The 18,987-nt window shown below is 38.5% G+C and overlaps 1 protein-coding gene across 1 annotated transcript in view; it reads right to left on the bottom strand.

Moving 5' to 3' along the window:
- The window catches only part of COL6A6 (collagen type VI alpha 6 chain), a 148,617-nt gene that overhangs the window by 44,265 nt on the left and 85,365 nt on the right, over positions 1-18,987 (bottom strand). Inside the window, exons 22-25 of the mRNA XM_017510156.2 lie at positions 16,665-16,700; positions 14,671-14,733; positions 12,985-13,047; positions 3,441-3,503 (exon numbers count right to left, since the gene is read on the bottom strand). Of these exons, the coding sequence (XP_017365645.1) occupies positions 3,441-3,503; positions 12,985-13,047; positions 14,671-14,733; positions 16,665-16,700 (225 nt within the window). The remainder of the gene's footprint in view (positions 1-3,440; positions 3,504-12,984; positions 13,048-14,670; positions 14,734-16,664; positions 16,701-18,987) is intronic.

Below are 18,987 nucleotides of genomic sequence, written 5' to 3'. Positions count from 1 at the left end.
AGTAACCTTGACCATTTTGAGAAGTATTGGCCAGGCATTCTGTAGAATGTCTCTCATTGCTGTTTTTCTAGTGTTTTTCTGATTCGACTGGGCTTATGGGTTTGGGGGAGGAAGATCACACAGGTAAAAGGCCATTCTCATCACATCATATTAAGGGTATATACAATCAAGATGACATCACCGTTGATGTTAACCTTTATCTTCTGGTTGAGATAGTGGCAGTCAAGTTTCCCTGATGCCAAGTTACTCTCCATCTCCCTCCCCCTCTATACTGTACTCTTTGGAAGAAAGAGTGTGAAAGTGTGTGCAACCTACACTTAAGAGATGAAGAATCATTAAATCATTTTTAAGGACAGAAAAGCAATATAAGAAGGGCAAATGTCAAGGGACCACCAGCACTGAACTCTGGGGGCAATAAAGAATGGGATTCTATGAAAGGGATGGAGATCATCATCTGCCTTGGTGCCTTTTAGGACAGTGGTTCCCAAAGTATGCCGTGGGGACCACCTGCTGCATCCAGGGTTCATGTGTCAAGAAGATTTTTGGATCCCATTGGATTAGACTCTGGTAAGTGGAGCCCAACAACATGTGCTTTTACATAGCTTCTCAGCGGACTCATATGCACACTAAAATTTCACAACATCTGCCTCACAGTAAGGAAACAAGAAAAGTCATATGGCTTGTCTAGGGCCACGTGCTTGGTTATTGGTAGAGTCAGGTGTTGAGCCCAGGATTAACTGCCAGGTTGCTTGCCTCCCAGAAATGTGAACTTACCGGAGTAAGGAAGGGGTAAGTGTTTGAGGTTTATCTCAGTGAATCATGAGTCGAGTGCCCAGTCCATCCTGGGGCAGTTCAGAGGGTTTGGGTTTTCTTTGGGGCACTTGCCTTCTAAATTCCTGACCCCCACTATTCCTACCAAGTCTCTATTATTAATAAGGATCTTCTAAGGCACAGCCTCCTTCTGTTTATCTACTTCCCCGTGGTCACCCCTCGCCAGCTCTAGGGTCCCTTTATCTATGTCTACCCCTGGTAAGAGAAACTTGATTTTTACCAGTGATACCACTTTCCCCACAGCCTTCTTTGGGAGCAAGAAGGTAGCACTGCCTTTGTTCCAAACTTTGATTTCCTGATTACATGCCATATATTGCTATGCTACATGCCACAGCAGTCCCTTCCTTTTGCAGTTGATTGTTCTTGTCATATATGCATCGTGTTAGGTCCTCCAATTAACTGTCTTTGCAACACTCAACAGCTGGACTCTATCAGCCTTGAGCAATTCTTCAGTACAAAGTTAACCCCTTTTCTTATGCCCTCAAGCTCATCCTCTTTGACAAATATCTCCGTTAATCATCTACTCTGTCTACTGTTTCTTACATTTTCAATCCCCTCTTTTCTCCCTGGCTTTCTCCTCTGATTAGAAACATGCCAGTCTCTTCTGTCATTAAAAACAAACCAACATCCCACATCAACCTTTCCTAGACCTTGCCAGTATGAGGAGTTAATGTCTTCCTCTTCCCTGTAAAGGCCTAGTTTTTCCAAAGAGTAGGTTACAGCCCTTTATCCATTTTCTCCACACTCATTTCTAGGTCCTTTGCAATCTGTCTCCCTTTCTCTCCTCTCAACTGCTTCACTTATGAAACTTCTTTAGAATGTCTTCGACACCAGATACAATGGCTTCTCCACTCCTACCCTCCTTAACTTTTCTGTACCAGTTGGTACCCTTCACCTCCCCTTCTTGAACTCTTCTCAGAATCCAGTGTGCTTTTCTGTTGATTTTCCTTCCTTCCTAATAGTTCGTTGTCTTATTTTTTCTTGTACTTCTTACTAAGAGGCATCATCAAGAGTTATTTTTAATCCAAATAACTCTGAAATTTATATCTCCAACCAGACCTAAACCCTTTTCTCTGTCCCCCAAGTGATGTTCTTTACTCTTAAACCCAAATCTCCTAATGAGTTTCCTATGTCTGTGATGGGGTTACCACTCATGCACGAAGCCCTCAGGTCATCTAGCACAGTCCTCTCTGCCTCAGTCCCCTATTGGAAGAGTTCTATGGAATCATCACCAGTTAAGTCTCACCCTGTTAAGTCACCTAATCACTATTCGCCTTGGAGACTTTAAGAGTGTACCAACTGTTCTAGCTTTCAACCTCTCAGGCTTCATAATATTTATTTTTTGGAGACAGAGTCTTGCCTATCACCCAGGCTGGAGTGCAATGACACGATTTCAGCTGACTGCAACCTCCACCTCCTCGGTTCAAGCAATTCTCCCTGCCTCAGCCTCCTGAGTAGTTGGGATTACAGGCATGTGCCACCACACCTGGCTAATTTTTGTATTTTTAGTAGAGACGCGGTTTTACCATGTTGGCCAGGCTGGTCTGGAACTCCTGACCTCAAGTGAGGAGGTCAGGAGTTCAGCCTACCAAAATGCTGGGATTACAAGCATAAGCCACCACACCCGGCCTAGGCTTCATAATATTTCTACACTGAGTTGCCTATTTAAAATCTTCCAGAAGTCTGGCTGTGTTTATCCACTCCATTCAAAAGTTTTAGATAACACTGTACTGGCTACTGAATAAAGTCACCACAGACTTGCATCACGACATGATCATTTTTCATGCCTAGATACCTCCTCTCTCTCAGGATTTTCCAACCTTGTCCCTCCCTTCACATGATTTCTTCTCATTAGTCTCCCATATTCCCTTCTCTGCTTGCCAAAATTTTTATCTTCTAAGCCCTACTCAAAGTTTGTATTTCTTATGATGCCTCTTTTTCCGTCCCAGAAATACTTCTAATAATGGTATTTAAACCTCCATTTTAGCCCTTTATCTCTATTTTATGTCATAGATTGTTGTTATGAAAATATTCTAGATTCTTTGGGGTTGGTTTCATGTCATATATATCATGCCACCCACAAATTCATTTATTCAATATTTACTAAGCACTTATTACATGCCAGGCACTGTTCTAAGCACAGAGGGTGCATCAATGAGAAAAATGAAGATCTCATTCCTGGAGCTGATTCTTCAGCCCAACTGAATGCTCAGTACAGGGCCTTGGTCTTAAAAGGTCCATACCAAAGGTTTGTATGAATGGAGGAAAGAAAGAAAGGTAGAAAAAACAAAGAGGGAGGGAGGAAATGAAGAGAGGTTGGAAAAGAAAAAGGAAAGCCTGCCCCAGAATATCCCTTGGTCCCTGAGATCCCTCAGCTTTAACTGGGTGTATCCTTCCCCTCCGAAATTACGCCGAGCTGGAAACCCTGATCTCATCCAGGTCCACACCCATGTCCTTAGAGGTTGCTGGCTCTCTAAGAATCAAGCCAGCGTTTAGGGGCAAGGAGATGTGTTGTCCTTTGTGTTGAAAGGGCCCTGGCTAATACAACCAGACACAGGTCTCTTGAGCAGAAAACCTCAACTTTGGTAAGTATAAAGAATGTGACCTACTTTATTTCCCTGGCTTCCCAAACGGCCTTGATTCCCTGCTTCTCCTCCGGGTCCTGGAGGCCCCTGAAATATAAAAAAAGGGATTGCAAATGTAGCAAAACATAAAGCAACTTTCCCTCGAGCCCTTTGTGTCTCTTATAAGTGGAAAATGAACCACAGAAGGGAGAAGAGTTGTGGCTGTATCAATTCTTGTTCTGGAAAAAAGTATCACCACCATCAAATAAAGACTAGTAAATACAAGAAAATTAAGAAAGTGATTCATGCCAGATGTTGTCTAAAGAACTGTGCTCCCTTGTGAGTTTTCTCTTCCAAAGTGATTTCGGGGTCTGTTTTCCTCTAAGAACAGATGTTGCTAAAATGCCTAACGCTTAAAGAAGCCATTCCAAATGACATTTGCCTTGAACTATAATCCTACTGGTCCTTTGGTAGAATACATTCTTTGGAAGACAAAATGAGCTTTATGGGAAAAGAATGTGATATGTATATTAGAAAGTCCAAGAAACTTTACTAAAAACAGTGTTCATAAGATATATTCGGGTAGTATAAGATAAATATTCTGAAATAATTTTCTCTTTCCTAGTGATAAGTTAGAAAAGTAAATGTAAATAAATTCCCACTTACCAAAAGAAGAAAAAACTGTAAAATTCTTAGAATAAATTTAACAAGAAAGATGCAAAACCTAAATTAAAAAAGCCTTAAGATCTTATGGAAGAACACAGCAGAACTTAAACAGGTAAAGGTAACACATATCTATATGGAAAAACTATTAGACATAATGGAAGTCCCTCCCAACGTTCTAGAAAGCATATTTCATTGGAACAGCTTTAGAGTGAATATTTTGAAATACCAGTTCAGAGATGACACAGCTGCCTTTCTCTGGGATTAACATTTGGAATCAGACTTCTCCTTTGGGATATCCCAACACGGTGAAACTGTTTACTGGCATTTGTAAATAATCCCAATCCCAGTGAACTGAAATTATATTTCGCCATTTTTTGGTCATGGCTGTTGTAATGTAAACGTAAATAAACCAGCCTCTGTGTAATGAGCATGATCCTCACAAATTTATTTCATTCAGAACAAAAATATTGTGACATTAACATTTTCATCTTTTAAAAATTTTAAAAAGCAATACATTGGACATAAAAAATGTTCTAATAGGAAGGATTGTTGAAGAATAAATTGGTCACTAACAAAGAAAATAACCTTTCCATAATACCCTATCTCTCCCCCTTCATCTTTAAAGAAAATTCTCAATACTGCCACCCTCCATAGATAGCTCTCAACCCATTCTCTCCTTTTACTTCCAGCACTACACAGAGCTAACCCCTCTGACTTTCGTGTTCAGTGCAGTTGACATTTCTTCGCCCTGACCTTTTTTGAGTTTGATCATGCATTCTTTAAACTTTTCCTTTAACTTCTGTCACACCAAGTTACCATGGTCCTCCTGGTCCCTCTCCAGCCTCCTCTAATTAACCTTTGAAGACTCCCCTTATTCTATTTCCCTCTTAAATTCTGTGTGCCCCCGGGCTCCATCGTCTGACCTCATTTTTCTCACTTTACCACCTTTTCCTGAGTGGCACCCCTATGAATTTGCATATCACTTCTACACAATGACTCCTAAATACATGCTCTCCAGTCCCAACCACTCAACTGAACACCAGAGTCATATATTAAAAGGCTGGGTAACATAGCAAGACTCTATGCCACAAAACAAACAACCACACACACACACACACACACACACACGAACCCACAAGAACTAGCCAGGCATGACAGGACATACCTAGAGCGCCAACTACTTGGGAGGCTGAGGCAGGAGGATCACTTGAGTCTAGAAGTTCAAGGGTACAGTGAGTATAATTGTGTCACTGCACTCCAGCCTGGGTGATAGAGTGAGACTCTGTCTCTCTAAATAAATAAATAATAAAATGCCCATGGGACATCCAACAGAAATGGATTCGCAAAATAATCATCTTTACCCTAAATCATGCTTCCAGTCTCATATTCTTTTCATCAAGGAATGGTATTACCCTTTACTACCATTGAGACTCACGCCAGAAACCTGAGAATTATCCTGGACCCTCCCACTATGTCACTTCTCAAAACGCCTCAGCTACAAGGCCCACAGAATCTGTCTACTTTCTGTACCCCTCCCTCTTCCATTCCCATTATTTGCCTTCACAGGCCCATCTTGCATTCTGCCTAAATTTCTGGCTCTCCTAACTGTAGCCAGGTCTTTCTCTAATCCATTCTCCACCCTTTTTAGAGAGAGATTAAAAATGTCAGGCTGAGGTTACCGCTTTGTCTGAAATTCTGAGTATCTCTCAGAATAAAGTGTAAAGTCTGTTTAATATGCAAAATCCCTCAAAATGTTGGTATTGCATGCCTCTGGAGCCTCCTTTCCTGTCACTGCTTCCATTGCTTTATGTTCAGGCACATCAAAGCAAGTGATCCATCTAAGCTTTGTCCTCCGTCGCCACATTCATGCAAATTGTTCCCTTAGCTGGTCCATTTTTTCCCTCTAGGGAGAGGTAAAATCTCCCTCCTCTGAAAAATCCTACCTTTACCATCACTGTTTCAGGAAGAATACCTGAACTTCCTGGCTGTGTTGGGTCTCATGCTTGTCCCCCAGGTTCCTCTACTCTATATGTCATTGTTAGCGTATTTCTCTCTTGCATTCCTTAGAGACTAGGCTGTATACTTCTTGAATGGGCACATCCTATTAATTCATATCTCTGGAGCATCACAGAGTACCTAGAACCCATCAATCCATTCATTTATCTACCCAGAAATGATTCTCAAGAAGGATGAACTAATGTGTTTAATTTGTTGGTTTCACATATAAATTATTAAAAAAAATTTTTTTTGGTTTCACATATAAAAAAAAATTTTTTTTCATGCACTTCACAGAGAAGCAGAGAGATTCTAATTTTCCTGGAAAACAATATATACATTGGAACCTCTGCCTAGAAGCTTACTCTCCATTCTTCATGCGGGCATAAGTTCTGAATCAGAGGTGGTTTGGGGGAGATTATTTCATGTGTAGTTACCTCAAGCACACACAAGCACAATGAGAGATTATCCTGTTTTAAGAACTTTCAAAATAAAAAATATCTTAGATGAGCAGATGGCTGGATACATACAGGACCTTGCCAGTAGAGAATCAGAAAACCTGATTTTGTTTCCTATGCAGGATCTTGCAAAGCACCAAAGTGAGGTTTATGACGTGAGTGAATGGGGCTCAACTTTAGTGAATGGTTATGCAGATAAATCACCTACTCAACTACTGCAGTTTAGATAAGGAACTACATTGGTAGTTTCTAAAGGAAAGAAAAAAAAAAATTATCATCCCAAGAAATATATCAAAGAATGAAAGAGTTTACTTGATTTGAGATCAAGAATAGCTAAGGATTGTCAAGAGAAGCTTAGGGCATTTAAAGGGGAAGGGCATTAGCTAGAGATCAAATCTTCATTGACTTGTAATGGCTGCCTTTTATTGAGCACTCATATTTTGTGCAGGGCACTGTGCTGAGTGGTAAATAGATAGAGTCTTCAATTCTCACAACAACACAGTGAGACACCTGTTATTAACCCCATTTACTGATTAAAAACAGTTTCTCAAGACATTTACACCCAAATAGTTCAGTTAATAAAAGGATGAGATAGGAATTGAACCTAATTGTATCTGACGCTAAAGACTAAAGTCCCAGCCACTATGTCTGCTGCTCTGAATTAGCCCAGAATGGAGTTCTAAAAATGTGGCTCTCTAAAGTTGATGCATAAGGCTGGGGCCACATCAAACCACCAAAAGTGGGACTTGGTTGAGGGTCTTCTTCTCATGTTGAGAGTTAGTTACAGAGCCCTTGGCAACCACGACTACTTTAGTGTTAAGCAAGGATAGAAAAGAAGTACTTAGAGGTTGATGGTTTTTGAAAATTGTGCTTAGCCCTTTATCAGAAGAGATTACACTCAGGCATTGGGGATTAATGGCTGGGGCATTGCCAAGGACACCTTGACTTTGGATTAGATAAGGCAGGGCAGGTAGAAGAGATAAAGGGTCTTTCCACACTTAAAAGGAATCCTTGTCACTTCTTTTTATTTGCATGGGGGTAATATTGTACAAAAACTCACAAGAAACAAATATCAAGGTGGGAAAAAAAAACAAGGAGATCAGATGCTCAGCTTCTCTAAAAGTTAGATATCAGCTAAGTCTGAGCAAACAAAAATCAAGAGGCCATCCAGTGGTGGGCTAATGCGAAAACAACCCCAAAACATTGCAGATGTCAAGCTTGACAATACTAGTTCTTAACCTTAGCTTCTGATACTTCCCCATGCATTCTATACTCCAACCACATTGAACCATTTGTGCTTCCTAAAACTCACCTTCACAGCTCTGTGAAGCTTGGTTCTGTCCTCTTTCTGGATGCCTGCCTTTTCCTTGGTTACCCGGAAAACACCTGTTCATTTAGCAAAACTTAATACACTCATCTCATTTAACTCCATCCTTTACTCCATCACCTACCTTGAGTGTAATTCTCTTTTAACATTCAGGAACTCACATGTCAATTATTTGTCTGTATTAGTCCTCTTTATGAGACTGGGTATACATGAGGCTAGAGTCTATACCTGATTCATCCTTGTATCCTAGAATAGGGCCCGACACACAAGCAGCACTTAGTAAGTGTTTGTCAAATGAGTAAAAGGAACAGTTAATAGACCACCAAACTTAGCCTATTAAGAATAATGAAATTTGTTGATTGCTATACATTACATACTGTTATATTATTATCATGGCCTTTCTTGGAACGGTGACCTGCATTCTTTGAACATAAAATACTCCCATTAAATTAGGTAATGTTGACACAATATAGTAGTAATAAACACATAGAGCTTATGACTACAGGCAATGTTCTAAGCATCTACATATATTAAATCTGTTAATTTTCACAACAATCCAATGAAGTAGCTAATATTACTACCCTTATATTACAGTAAAGAACTGAAGCACAAAGTGGTTACATAAATTCCCCAAGGTCACACAGCTAGTAAGGTACAAAGTTAGGAATCAAGCCTAGGCAGTCTGGCTCCAGACTGCATGTCATTTACCCCCACGCTATGCTTTGTAAAGACAAAGACAGAAATTCTCCTCTGGACTCCAACTTGTATTAACAACTCCAATCTTTCTTGATATTGTACAAGCCACTAGTGATTCCTTCAGTAAGAACGCATAAGTATTTAAAAGATAATTATGACTTCAATTGAAATTTGTATTTTAGTGTCTGATTTTCCTTTCTTTCTTTCTCTTTTTTTTCAGGCATTGATTAAATTAGGATAGGACCTTAATGTAAACCAAAGAGGGAATGAAGGAAGGTACAGAAGAATATGCCATTCCTTTCAAAGCTCTTTCTTCCTTTTCATTGTGCCATGGACTGTATTCTCTTGCATCACAGTCATATACTTGGCTGGATTAGCACACATTTGATTTATACAGAATGCCAGTGAATAAGCCTTCAGAACACTGTCAATAGAAATCGCATCTTTTCTAAATGTATATCCTAAGAAAAACGTCAAATCCTGCAATTAAAAAACACTCAAGTTATTCCACTCCAGTGGCTGGTCCTTGGGTATTGTAAAACGATATGAAACCTATGGCAGGGGATTTATAGAACCAGTCAAGAATAATGCTCTCTTGTATATCTAATTGCGTTTCTCTCTGTGGCTTTCTTTTGGACACAACAACTTTGAGACCCCATTCATCCATGTCCTGACCATAAAAAATTGTACACATCTTTCAAACAGCATTTTCACTGTATTGACAAAGGGATTTCAAGAAAAGCAAGCAAAGAAAGAAAAACCATGTTTTTCAGCCAGAAAAATGGAAGACATAGACTAGTGAGAAGTGGTACCTATTGACTCATTCTCACAATGCCAAGAGGCTGAATGATTTATGGCCATAATCAATCTTGCCAAAGCAAGATTAAAGGGTACTCATTCACAGATGTGCTCTGCACAGCCATGTGGATGCAACTTTGGATTCTAGAACAAGAGAAATATGAAGACTTTTAGATTTCCACTCACTCACATCTCCATATTTTACATAAACAGATAAGATAAACACATGACATGTTTTTCTTGGCATTTCCCTTTTTAACAAATTTCAATTTGTGTTACCAGCAAGCTTTTATTGATTCAAGGATACAAATCCAAAATAGTTATTTTCATCAAGTTATTTCTACCATGACATTTTAAAGTTTTAATGTTTTTTGAAGAAGCACCTTCATCAAAATTGAAAACAAATACCTTCACAAGCAATAATTAACATCCTTTAAAACAGTGTCATGACAGTATTAGATCATCGAGGCAGAAAATTAAGATATTCAGAACCTGAACTCAACACTTGACTTAACAGACATATACAGAACTCTTCACCGCAAAACAACAGAATATTCATTCTGCTCATCGCCACATAGCATATACCACAAAGTTGACCACACAATCAGATATAAAACAGTCCTCAGCAAATTCAAAAAAACCAAAATCATACCAACCAGACTCTTGGACCACATGGATGAAGCTAGAAACCATCATTTTCAACAAACTGACACAAGAACAGAAAACCAAACACCACATGTTCTCACTCATAAGTGGGTGTTGAACAATGAGAACACATGGACACAGGGAGGGGAACATCACATACCAAGGCCTGTCAGGGGTTGGAGGGGGGCTAGGGGAGGAATAGCAGGGGTTGGGGGGATTAGGGAGGGATAGTATTAAGAGAAATACCTAACATAGATGACGGGGTGATGGATGCAGCAAACCAATATGGCACATGTACACCTATGTAACAAACCTACATGTTCTACACATGTACCCCAGAACTTAAAGTATAATTAAAATAAAAAATAAAAATCAATGCTAAGAAAATCACCCAAAAACATACAATTACATGGAAATTAAACAACCTGCTCCTGAATGACTTTCGGGTAAATAATGAAATTAAGGCAGGAATCAAGAAAGTCCCTGAAACTAATAAGAGCAAAGATACAACATAGCAGAATCTCTGGGACACAGATGAGGCAGTGTTAAGAGAGAAGTTTATAGCAATAAATGCTCACAGCAAAAAGTTAGAAAGATCTCAAATTAACAACCTATCATCACAACTAGAGGAACTAGAGAAGCAAGAGCAAACCAACCCCAAAACTAACAGAAGACAAGAAATAACCAAAATCAGAGCTGAACTGAAGGAAATTGAGATACAGAAAACCATATAGAAGATCAACAAATCAAGGAATTTGTTCTTTGCCAAAGTAAGATAGGCTATTTAGCTAGACTAATACAAAAAGAAAGAGAAGATCCAAATAAACACAATGAGAAACGAAAAAGGGGGCATTACCACTGACCCCACAGAAATACAGGAAAAAAAAAAAAAAAAGCCCACAGAGATTACTAAGAATATCTCTATGCACACAAACTAGAATATCTAGAAGAAAGAGATACCTGGACACAAACAACCTCCCAAGGATGAACCACAAAGAAACTGAATTCCTGAACAGACCAATAACAAGCTCTAACATTGACTCAATAATAAAAAGCCTAGCAACTAAAAAACAGCCAGGACCAGACAGATTCAAAGCCAAATTCTATCAGATGTATAAAGAAAAGCTGATGCCATTCCTACTGAAACATTCTTAAAAATCGAGGTGGAGGGACTTCTCCTTAACTCATTCTATGAAGCCAGCATCATCCTGATACTAAAACCTGGCAAAGGCACAATGGAAAAAGAAAACTTCAGGCTGATATTCTTGCTGAACATAAATGTAATAATCATCAACAAAATGCTAGCAAACTAAATCCAGTAGCATATCAAAAAGTTAATTCACCACAGTCACATAGGCCTTATCTCTGGGATGCAAGGTTGGTTCAACATATACAAATCAACAAATGTGATTCATCATGTAAACAGAACTAAAAACAAAAACTACATGATTATCTGAATAAACGGAGAAAAGGCTTTTGATACAATTCAATATCCCTTCATATTAACAACCGTCAACAAACTAGGGATTAAGGGAATGTACTTCGAAATAATAAGAGCTATCTATAACCCACAGCTAACATAATACGGAATAGTCAAAAGCTGGAAGTGTTCCCCTTGAAAACCAGAACAATAGAGGGACGGCCTCAATCAGCACTCCCATTCAACATAGTACTGGAAGTCGTGACCAGAGCAACTAAGCAAGAGAAAAAAACATAAGGCATCCAAATATGAAGAGAGAGAGAAGAAGTCAAACTATCCCTGTTTTCAGATGACAAGATTTTATATCTAAAATAACCAATAGTCTCTGCCCAAAAGCTCCTTGATCTGATAAACAACTTTAGCAAAGTTTCAGTATACAAAATTGATATAGAAAAATCAGTAGCATTCCTATACACCAATAACATACAAGACGGGAGCCAAATCAGGAATGCAATCCCATTCGCAATTGCCACAAAAAAGTAAAAATAAAAATACCTAGGAATACAGCTAACCAAGAAGGTGAAGGATCTCTAAAATGAGAATTACAAAAACAAATTAACAGAGATTCTGTTAATTTGAGATCTTTCTAACTTTTTGATGTGGGCATTTATTGCTATAAACTTCTCTCTTAACACTGCCTTATCTGTGTCCCAGATATGTATTGAGCTCTACTGTGTACCAGGTACTGATGTTCTGAACTCTAGGGATAGAGTGTAAATAAGACAAAGTCCTATCCTCTATGGAGCTTGCAATCTAGGAGAGACAGGCAAACAGCTAAACAAATAATATATACTATGATAGCAGGTAGGTGAAGGCCAGGTCGTGTAGGGCATTTCTATCAAAAATGTGGTTTGGACCAGCAGCATCAGCATCATCTGGGAGCTCCTTAGAAGTGCGGAATCTCAGGCCCTGCCCTAGACCTGCTGACTCAGAATGCACCCTTTAACAAGTTTTCTAGTTAACAATGCCCTCTAGGGGATTCTTCTGCACTGTGAAGCTGGAGCAGTGCTAATGCAGAGCAGTCATTCCCAACCCTAGGTCTGCATTAGGATGTCCTAGGGAGAAGTTAAAATTACCACCACCCTGGCCTCATTGCCAGAAATTCTTTTTAGGTGTCCTGGGGAGAGTCTATGTGATGCACTGTTTTATAATTCCCCCAGGAGATTATCCTATGTAGCCAGTTTGAGGACTTAATTAAAGTAGGCTATATTCTGGGGGTGAGGGGGTAGGGGTGAGAAACCCCAAGATGACTGAGATCAGGGGAGTGACGTGACCTGATTTACAAAGCTGAGCAGCTGAGGCAAAGAGGGCTAGATTTTATGCCTCTGTGTCTGACAGTGATAGCCTGCTCTGCAAGATGGGGACCATGATGTGATATGGCCACCACACTGAACTGAAGTCACGCCTAATACATATTCCTGGTTCACAGGTGGTAAATAACTCCATCTGCAGGGAGGAAACCACAAAGACATCCATATCGAGCCAAAATCGAAGTCAGATGCAATCGTCATTCTCATTACATACCTGCGGACCTTTACTTCCCACGCCTCCTTTTTCTCCTTTCACACCAGCCTCTCCTCTTGAGCCCTGAGTACATAGAATCAAGCATTATATTCAATTGGATATCAAAAGTAGAAATACTAAGTCAGTAACATGGACAGAAATTGGAAAAGAGCTCCAATCATGCCTTTGCTTCCATCCTGGCCTGTGGAGCTCATTCTCATTTGTGCAGGAATATGAATGTCCAATCTGAAATTGAGGCAGTTGAGGATTTGCAGTCAAACTGACTGGGGCTTGGATAAAATACTGAACGGTTGAGCTTTTCCATATTGCTTTCTACATTTCCCTACTTTTCTTCCTTTAAAAAGAAATATATTCTTTACAAATACAAATCTGAAACCAGAACATTTAAATAAGTTTTCTATTCAATAACCACAGTGAAGACTGGTCATAAACAAGATATGGCATGTGGGAAGATGAAATCTGACTATTTCTGCTTTTGGAATATTATACTGCCGATAAGCTGTGGCTTCCATATATTATGCAGAGAAACCTTTCTGCTGTGTTTCGTTTTTGCTTCTCCTTTTAAATTTTCTCATTAAAAAATGTAAGTTTCTATACAATGGAAGAAGGGATGCTGTAATATCACTTGCTTAGCATGAAATAAAGCAGTCAATCTACTGAAATGCTTCCCCGTAACCCCAGTGGCAACTATTTCTCACTTGAAGGTAAAAAGAAAGTGAGCTTTCCTCAGCTGGAAAGCAACAACAAAGAAAAGTAATCAAGTTAGGAAGAGATAAAGGTCCAAGGGGAAGACTGTTCACTGCTCTGAATCTTGGCAAAATGTGAACAAACTTTCTCTTCTGATGTTTAAGGATATTTTGCCCAACTTCCATGCAATAAGCTGCCAACATATAATAGTTACTTTATGTGGACTGAAACTTTGAAAAATAGCAGAGCCGGCGATTGTCCTGCCTATGCCAAAGAGTAAACTTATTCCTCAAGCTTTCAAAACTAAGTTTGGAGAGGAAAAAAAAATTATAACTTTTTTCTGGTCTGACCTTTCTTTTATCTCAGTATTTGCTAAGACTTCCTTTCTCTTATCATAATAGTTTAGCTAAATTTTGCCCTCTCTGGCCCCTCATGTGACCCCTCATGCAATCCCTCATGTGATCAGTCAAGGAGCCAAGTATGGCTTGTTCCTTGCAAAGGAAAAACTGCAGGAGGTAGCTCCCTGGAGAGGTGAGCTGGCAAAGGCAGGCTGAGTGTTGCACTGCAGCTCACCCCACTGATGTCTCCAGCTGTCTTTCGAGCAATTCTTTCCTAAGAGTAAAGCCAATTTTTCTACATCATGAGCACCCAGATATGTAACACTGCACTATTATTGTGCTAAACTAACCACAAATCCCAGATTTGTGGCTCAACATTTTCCTTGGCTCAAGTTCTCTCTGGAATATCCTACTTACTCTGATCCCAATACACAATGACCGCTGCCTAGCCTGCTCATTCACTTTTCACTTCTTGACTGGGATGAAACTTAAAGCAGACCAAGTGCTGCCTGAGTCCAAGCTGCGTTGCTTGTTTACTTTTTTACCATGAAAACTTTAAACATCTGTAATTCTGCAAAGGGAGTTTCTATCCGGTTCTCAGATTTTTCTATTCCCAGATTCTTCTTTATGTTCTCACACCCTGATTGGTCTTGATATATACCTGAGGGCCCTTAAGTCCCAGGGAGCCTTCAAGTCCATCTGGTCCTGGGATGCCCGTTCTTCCCTGTGGTGAGAAAGTATCAATCTGTTAACACTGTTTCCTGAGAATTTTGTCTCCTTTACCTGAAGACTTATAAATATTTTTTCAGTCACAATGTCAGTACAGGATCTTTGCTAAAAAAAAAAAAAATGTGAAAAATAAATGCAAATACAAAGAAAATAAACTATAATCTCATCCAGCAGAGATAACCACAGCTAGTATGCTGGTGTATTTCCTTTCCATCTTTATATACATGCATGCATGCACAAATGCACCCCCCCACCCCTTTTCTATAAAATTTGTATTATATCTAACTTGGCTATGTGGCCTTAAAAACACTCAAAATTTAGTCCATATTTTCTTCAAACACTTTTGGTCATTTTACATCATATTAATATTTATATTCAAATCAATTACATATCTAGGGAATAAAAGTTGGGTATTCTCTTCATATTGCTCTCAAATTCTATCACAGATGAGAGTTACAAAAAGAGTAAAGAATTCAAAAAGTTTATAATTTAGGCAACTATTAGGATAGCCTAAGTTTATATTTCAGTTGTTATATAGTTGGATGTGATTAAATATCACTTATGGATACCTTTTCCTAGAAATCAGAAAAAAATTTAACACCTTCTGTCTCCAATTTTATTTCATTTATACCATGACATTTTTCTGGGGAGGTTCTCTTTTTTGCTGAAGTTTAAACTTGAAATGTGCTGTAGTCTGAATGCATGCGTTCCTTCAAAATTCATATGTTGAAACTTAATCCTTCATGCAATAGTATTAAGGTGGGGCCTTTAGGAGGTGATTAGGTCATGAGGGCTCCATCCTCTTGAATGAGATTTTTGCCTTTATAAAGAGGCTCAAGGTAGCTGTCAGCTGCAGCCCCTTCTGCCATGTGTTGATGCAGCAAGGCACCATTTCTGGAGTGAAGAGCAAGCCCTCACTAGATATTGAATCTGCTCATGTCTTGATCTTGGACTTCCCAGCCTCTATAACTATAAGAAATAAAATTCTGTTGTTTATAAATTACCAGTTTGAGGTATTTTGTTACAGAAGCAAAAACAGACAAAGTATGTGGGAGGAAGGGATAATGTCTGGATGGTAAGCTCTTTTTGTCTAAAAGTGTCTATTTTACATTACTCATAGTTTGGCTAGGTATAAAATTCTAAGTTAACTATTTTTCAACACTACCTTCAGGATATTACTCTGCTAATTTCTGGCATATATTATTGCTGAACTCTGCTAATTTCTGGCATATATATATTGCTGCAATCTAATGTGTCATTCTTTTCATGAGTAAAGCTATCCTTTCTCTCTGGTAATTTTTAAGATGCTTTTTATCTTTAACATTCTGGAGTCTCACTATGTTGCCACTGGGAGTGGATTATTTATCCTCATTGTGTTTTTAATCTGAGGATGTGTGTTTTATAAAATTGTAAGTCATAACCACTCTTTCATAAATATTGTAGGTTCATGAAACACATATATCACTAACATATGCAATGAGAATGGAATATGGTTTTTGATTTAACCAACTTTTTGAACAAAATACTCAGAATATCCAATTTGTATAAAAGTTTTATATTATTCTTTTGGTTTATATGGGGTTTTATATAATTGTAAGTAAGATTCCAAAGTTAAATGAAAATGTAAAACAAGGATCATCTACTAAGTTATTCAAGTTTGTACTTAAAATCCAAGCAAAGTTAAATTTAACAATAATTGTGCTAAGTACATCTTTGTCCATTAGTTTCCTGTGGTTTTGGACTAAAGTGCCCACATCATTGTAAAATATGAACTCTTAAAATCCTAACCTAAGATTCTTCCAACATCCTATTTCATAACCAGTATCATCAAAAAGGGAAGTTTAGAGACTTTACAGGGACTTTATTCCAGCTCCTTGATTGGATGCAAAATTTGGCATTTGGAGTTAATGGAAAAAATCTTTGTACCTGTGGGCCTGTAGGTCCCCTTCTGCCACTAGCTGCCTAAAACAGAAAAAGGTGGATATCATTAATTCAGAAAAAAAATGCTTTTTTATATTTGATTTAAATTCATAATGGACACCTTAAGGCACCAACATACATAACAATTCCCACATAGTGCTTACAACATTCAACTTTCCACTGTACCATGAAAGCAAAATATTGCTAAATCTAAATTTCTATCCTAGGGCGACTGAATATTTATCTCCTTGAAATAACTGACAATGGAAATAATAGACACTTGGAATCTACAGATATGAGAACAGACTGTGGTCAATAATTTTTTCTCTACTAAACTTTTCCTAGAGCTGTTCACAAGCTGCAAATTCACTTATTTGAATTCTATTTCTTTTATTTTTCCTGAAGCACTATACCAAGGAAGCCAGAAATCAGGGGTAAACTAGCCAAAAGGCAGGAGGCCAGAGGAAAAACCGGGATAACTGACTCCATGTATTTTATAACAGATTAAGTTCAGATATAAAGATGGCCAAACTGATTTTATTTTTAAAAAGTCAAATAATATGCTTACCTGAGAAAAATAAAATTATCTCAAGCATTCAAAAGTTATTCAATCCAGTATATTAATAAAATATCCAATCAAAATGATGTTACATAATCAAGTGGGTTTTCCTACCACTGTCATATGAAAGGGTAGTGTCTACAGTTATTCTAGATCAGTATTTCATTTCATAGACCTGGAAATCAAGAGACAATGACATTTTGTTGTCTAACTTAGGATCATTCAGTAATGTTATAGTAAAAGTAAAACCCAAGATTTGCAAAATTCAGTAAGATCAGACAACATTGTCTTGACTGAAATTTGAAATGTTCTGAGAGGCCAGTATTTCAAACTTTAAATTCTGCTAATTATATGTCAAATCTATTTGGTATGGTTTGGCTATGTCCCCACACAAATGTCATCTTGAATTGTAGCTCCCATAATTCCCACGTTTTGGGAGGGACCCAGTGGGAGATAACTTGATCATGAGGGTGGTTTCCCTCATACTGTTCTCATGGTAGTGAATAAGTCTCATGAGATCTCATAATTTTATAAAGGGTTTCTCCTTTCACTTGGCCCTCATTCTCTCTTGCCTGCCACCATGTAAGGTATGCCTTTCACCTTTTACCATGATTGCGGGGCCTCCCCAGCCACGTGGAACTGTGAGTCCATTAAATCTCTTTTTCTTTACAAATTACCCAATCTCAGGTATGTCTTTCTCAGCAGTGTGAAAATGGACAAATGCACTATTGTTATATAAGAAACAGACTGTATTTTGGGGAAATTATTAGAGTTTTTTGTTTTGTCTTGTTTTACACAAAACTGATGAGTCATCTTGAGAGGAAACCCTAAATCCTCTATCAGAGGGAGGAAAATAAGCTGTTTCCATTCCTTTAGCACCAGTTTGTCCGTTCTGAATCAATTCACTTTTCTTTTATTCAGAAAAATATCAGTAGATATTTTCATCTGAAAAATATCTACTACACACAGAGCATACTAGATGGGAAACATGGGGGCATAAAGATCACACACACACAATATTGACCTCAGGGAACCCTCACTTTTTGGGTTTGGGAGGAGGAGATAAATATTTCAAATATTTACAAGGCAGAGTATGGCAAATGCCATAAGAAACAGGAAAGATAGAAATACAGGTTTTAAAGAAAGCAATCATATCCAGTTGGTCAAATCAGGAAAATCTTCCTGGAAGAAGAGATTTTTGAGAAGGATGTTTCAGAGGATGGGTAGGAGTCCTACAGACAGAGGCAGTATCAAGTCTTTCCAGCAGAGGTACAGCCTGAGCAATGAAGTAGAGGCAGAAAAATAGGAAGCATATTTGGTAGCAGCCACAAGGTCATCTGTGTCAAAAGTTTGAGAAGAAAGGGTAGTAACAGGGTTACTAGGCTGAAGCGTTTCTACAATATTTAGCAGAAGCCACTGGGGTTTTTGGAGCTGGAAAAGTACATGGTCAAACCCCAGCTTTAGGTGGATACATCTGGTTTTGGTGAGAGGAACTGAATGGAACTTTGTATTTAGGCAAAATAAAGAGCTTCCAGTATGTGTAAGGGAAATAGAATGGACTTCCATGTTCAAAAATCTATCTCTGGCTTGCTGTCACAATGTTTCAATCATCATCAATAAACATTATTTCCCTTCTGTCTTTAAGGTTTGATTTTGAAAGGGCTGGCTGAAAAGGAATTATTGTAACACATGTTTCTTCAGTTCCTGTTCCCTTCCAGGAGCTGGGCTGAGTGGTAGTGAACAAAACCTGACACCTGATCCTAGTTAGGA

Source organism: Cebus imitator, unplaced genomic scaffold (genome assembly GCF_001604975.1).
Source record: "Cebus imitator isolate Cc_AM_T3 unplaced genomic scaffold, Cebus_imitator-1.0 Scaffold432, whole genome shotgun sequence".
NCBI lineage: Eukaryota > Metazoa > Chordata > Mammalia > Primates > Cebidae > Cebus > Cebus imitator.
The sequence above is the reverse complement of the archived record's forward strand: the minus strand, read 5'-3'. Positions and strand labels throughout refer to the sequence as shown.